This window comes from Phalaenopsis equestris, unplaced genomic scaffold (genome assembly GCF_001263595.1).
Source record: "Phalaenopsis equestris unplaced genomic scaffold, ASM126359v1 Scaffold000008, whole genome shotgun sequence".
NCBI classification, from domain to species: Eukaryota; Viridiplantae; Streptophyta; class Magnoliopsida; order Asparagales; family Orchidaceae; genus Phalaenopsis; species Phalaenopsis equestris.
Window position 1 is genome coordinate 444,824 of NW_018164450.1, and position 4,390 is coordinate 449,213.

Genomic DNA, 4,390 nt, shown 5'->3' on the forward strand with positions numbered 1-4,390 from the left:
TAATTGAAAGTGAAACAAAAACATTTGAAATAATTAGAGGACCTTTATATTTGGTGATATCTCGACCAAAAGTCTGTTTCGGACGGCGATGCAGCATCGCACCGCAATTTTGTTTATTTAGGGTAAACTGTATTTGGACAGTTTTTTCAAAAAATAACTGCTGAAATCTGCATTTTTTCACTGGTCCTGATCAGGTGCAGTAACAGTTTTCTATCTGTTTTTTTCTTAAAAAAAAAATTGTAATAACCACAGCTACTTTTTAATAGTCTGCAATTAGCACAAACAAACCCTAAGTTTGTGAGAGTAACATTATAGTGCGGTCTGTTTTTTTCTTAAAAAAAAAAAATTGTAATAACCACAGCTACTTTTTAATAGTCTGCAATTAGCACAAACAAACCCTAAGTTTGTGAGAGTAACATTATATGAATTCAATGAAGTCATGTGATGTCAATCAATAAATATCTGGTGAGCCTTTGAATTGTGGCATTTGTATGCATAACATTCATTTTCTATGTATTTTCAAATCTAACAAATAAACTTTAGTTTTCTACGTTTATATCACCTAAAAATACATCATTATTTTAACTTCTAAAATTCATCTCAAAGATAACTAGTTTCTCTTTAATAAGTGCAAGATCATATAAATAAAACATATTTTCAAACATGTTTTGCTCCAAACCAAGTCATAAATACTTTCATAAGAACTTTCTTTTATTACAAATATAGCCATGTCTAGATAACACAAAAAGAAAACAGTATTACCTTTTAACATCAAATTGATAAACATCCCTTTTTCTTTTCTTACCTCTACCACCCTTCAAAACTCCACCCAACTCAAGCCCTTATATGACCCTAATCCTTCAAATTAACCACAAACAAGTCCAATAAAACCACAAAATATCAAACCCTAACTCCTCGGTTCCGTTTACTCGGTGCCACCAATCGGAACGCTGCGTAATACAACAGTCTCGACCGTAAGTCCCGGACCGAACCCGAATAGAACTCCCCACTCCAAACCCTCGCCAGTGGTCGACTGCCCAGCCTCCGCCGATCGCCTTCGCATCTCATCGAGTATGAAAAGAACGCATGCGCTCGACATGTTACCGTAGTCAGCGAGCACATTTCTACTCGCGGCGAGCTTCTCGGACTTTAGACCGAGCTTGGTCTCAACTTGATCGAGTATAGCCGGGCCGCCCGGGTGGGCGATCCAAAAAATAGAGTTCCAATCAAGCACACCAAGTGGCTTGAAGGCCTCAAGGAGACATTTTTGAATGTTTTTAGAAATGAGGCCGGGGACGTCTTTGAGTAGGTGGAAGGTGAGCCCGATTTCACGAAGGTGGCCATCAATGGCGCCCTCTGATTCGGGAAGGATGGTTTGGGAAGCAGAGACTAGTTGAAACAGAGGGCGCTCGGTGGCTAAATCAGGGTCGGATCCGACAATGATAGCGGCGGCGCCGTCGCCGAAGAGCGCCTGTCCGACGAGGGAATCGAGATGGGATTCCGACGGGCCGCGGAAAGTGACAGCGGTGATTTCGGAGCAAACGACGAGCACGCGGGCGCCGGCGTTGTTCTCGGCGAGATCCTTGGCGAGGCGGAGGACGGTGCCGCCGGCGAAGCAGCCCTGCTGGTAGAGCATGAATCGGCGGTTGACGGAGGGGCGGAGACCGAGGAGGCGGGTGAGTTGGTAGTCGGCGCCGGGCATGTCGACGCCGCTGGTGGTGCAGAAGATGAGATGAGTTATGCGTGATTTGGGGTGTCCCCATTCCTTGATGGCGCGCGCGGCGGCCTCTTTGGCGAGCTTCGGGACCTCGGCGACAACTATGTCTTGCCGGGCGTCGAGTGAAGGAGCCATGAATGCACAGATATTGGGATTTTCTTTCAGGAATTCTTCTGTTAGATACATGTACCGTTTTTTTATCATGGATTTCTCGCCTGTAAAACAAAAAAAAGAGATTTTTTTTCATGAAAATATAATTCTGAAGTGATTTTGCAGCGAAAAATTTGTCCTTTTCGCTGGCAAATTTCATCAAAATACAGATGATTAGTAAGCGTAAGAGAAAAAAACTTTTTTTTTCCCCTCCAGGCTTACACATTCGCTTGAACTTCTCCTTGAGGTCAGTGAGATGCTCGCAGTTGGTGATTCTGAAGTAATAATCGGGATAATCGGCCTGATACAGAGCGTTCGGCGGCGTGGAGGTGCCGATTGCGAGCACCGCCGCCGGACCATCAGCTCTCTGAGCTCGCCTGATCTCCTCCATCGCCGGCGCCATTAACTCCCTCTCCGTCGTCCTCACAAGCTTAGCAGAAGAAAAGTGAGAGTTTTTTCAGGCACTGGAGAAGGATGGCGAGAGCACCGAAGGTATTTAATGAAGGGGAGCAGTTGAGAAATAAACCGGCTTAAAAATTAAACGGAATTGGTAGGTCGGGTGGACGGTCCGATGGATGCCACGTCAGCATGGACCGTTTGGTGGAGGACTAGGCGGAGGGATCGCCGCGTGGGTATTTGTGGTTGAGTTAGGGTTAGTTGGATGGCTGGGTGGGCTTAATGGGCCTTAAGGACAAAATCGGAAGCCCGTTTCCTGTTTCGGGTTTGTAGGTGGGCTCGTAGCTTTATGCTTGCTTCCAATGTTTAGTTGAGGGAGCAAACAAGTAGGTTGTCCTTAGTGGATATGGTTTGAGCTTGTAAGCAAAATATATCACTATGTGGGGCTAAGCATTGACTTATGATATTATGACATGCTTAATCTTATGTGGTTAATTTGTTGGAGCTGTTATTTGGTTTTTATAATAAAAAATAATGTGATTAGTCTAACTATGATATAAATTCATGCATGTCAAGCGAGTGATATTCGACATCTAACTAAAAGAATAAAAGATTTAAGGTTCATTGGTTCAATCAGGGTTGAACCGGATGATGTAACATGATATAAATTCATGCATGTCATTGGTTCAATCAGGGTTGAACCGGATGATGTAATAAATATAACTATTGGTTGAATAAGACGTAAATGATAAAACAATGATGTAATAATGACAAATATAAAAAGTGCAAACTAATAACAGTTAGGAATTGAAGAACAGTATGCAGTTGTAAATTTCAAATGAAATGTGAAAAATTATAAGTATTGGATATAATAACAAATGTAATATAAAAAGTGCAAACTAATAACAATTAGTAATTGAAGAACATTATGCAGTTGTAAATTTCAAATGAAATTTGAAAAATTATAAGTATTGGATATAATAACAAATGTAAACAAGTTTTTTTGTATGGTTCGAACCGATCAGACTAACCTAGTTTTCTAAACCATGATAATGAGTGTTGTTAAGAGGATTTTAGTCTACTTAATTCGTTTATTATGGGCCAATCATATTTGGTATGTGCTCCGAAAATTCTCCTGCTTTCGTATCGCGACTTGTCTAAGGAGATTCATGGATTAATTCTTAGTTTATTTAATGTTAGAATGTGGCTTTCAATTTATGGACCTTATGAGTTTTCTTATTGACATTTATTTGACAATTTAAAAAATATATATCATCAAGCTTATCACATGCTTGCATTTATTGATGTTGTGATGTTGTGATGTTGATGCCTTCTAGTAGATGTGAGCTTAGGGTTAGGTAGCATTTCATACATTTTTGAATATTTATTTTAATATATGAAGCCCTTACATAAGGTGATACATCTAAGTTTGAGCTTATTATACTTTGAAAATGATGTCATAAATACTCATCTTAGACAATTTTCAAATAATGAAACCATTATTGATGAGAAATAATAGTAAGTCTCCAACAATTTTATCAAATTAAATATCAACATGAGAGTGCATGCAAAAGATAAAAGTTGTTAATTTTTTCTTTCATCAATACAAATTATATTGATTAGAACTTAGGGGCATGTACATATATTATCAAATTTTGTTTTTGTTTCGCTTTGTTTTTTGGATGAATTAAACACTCTAAACAAAAAAAAAAGAAGTTTTTTTTTTTTTTTTTACATCGAAAATAGCTTTTCCTTAGCATTTCACTCGTCCCCCTCCACCCACCTCCGCCAACCGATCGTTGCCCATCGCCTGCCCGCCACCTGCTATTGCCCGCTGTCTGCTGCCTGCTACTCGCCCTCGCTGTCCCAGGCCGATCGTAGCTACTGCCTGGCGCACTAGAGCTCATGTGAACTCAATCATTTTATGAAAAATATAATTTTCTTAAGAAAAAGAAATCCAACCAAACTTTCTCTAAAAATAGAAAATAAAAAATAAAATATACTAAAAATAAAAATAGAAAATAGCAAATAAAAAGTGATACCAAACAAACCTTAAACTTTATTATTTTTATTTTTTTTTACATTTATACCCATAAATCAACCCTAAACCTTAAAAATATAATAAAT

At 39.1% G+C, this 4,390-nt stretch overlaps 1 protein-coding gene across 1 annotated transcript; it reads right to left on the reverse strand.

Moving 5' to 3' along the window:
- Positions 1-666: 666 nt before the first annotated feature.
- Positions 667-2,355, reverse strand: LOC110018302 (chalcone synthase 8). Its single transcript, XM_020715571.1, has 2 exons — positions 2,090-2,355; positions 667-1,932 (listed from the first exon to the last, which is right to left on the reverse strand). The coding sequence occupies exons 1-2, from the start codon at positions 2,268-2,270 to the stop codon at positions 926-928; spliced, it is 1,188 nt and encodes a 395-aa protein (XP_020571230.1). The 5' UTR covers positions 2,271-2,355; the 3' UTR covers positions 667-925.
- Between the last annotated feature and the right edge of the window lie 2,035 nt (positions 2,356-4,390).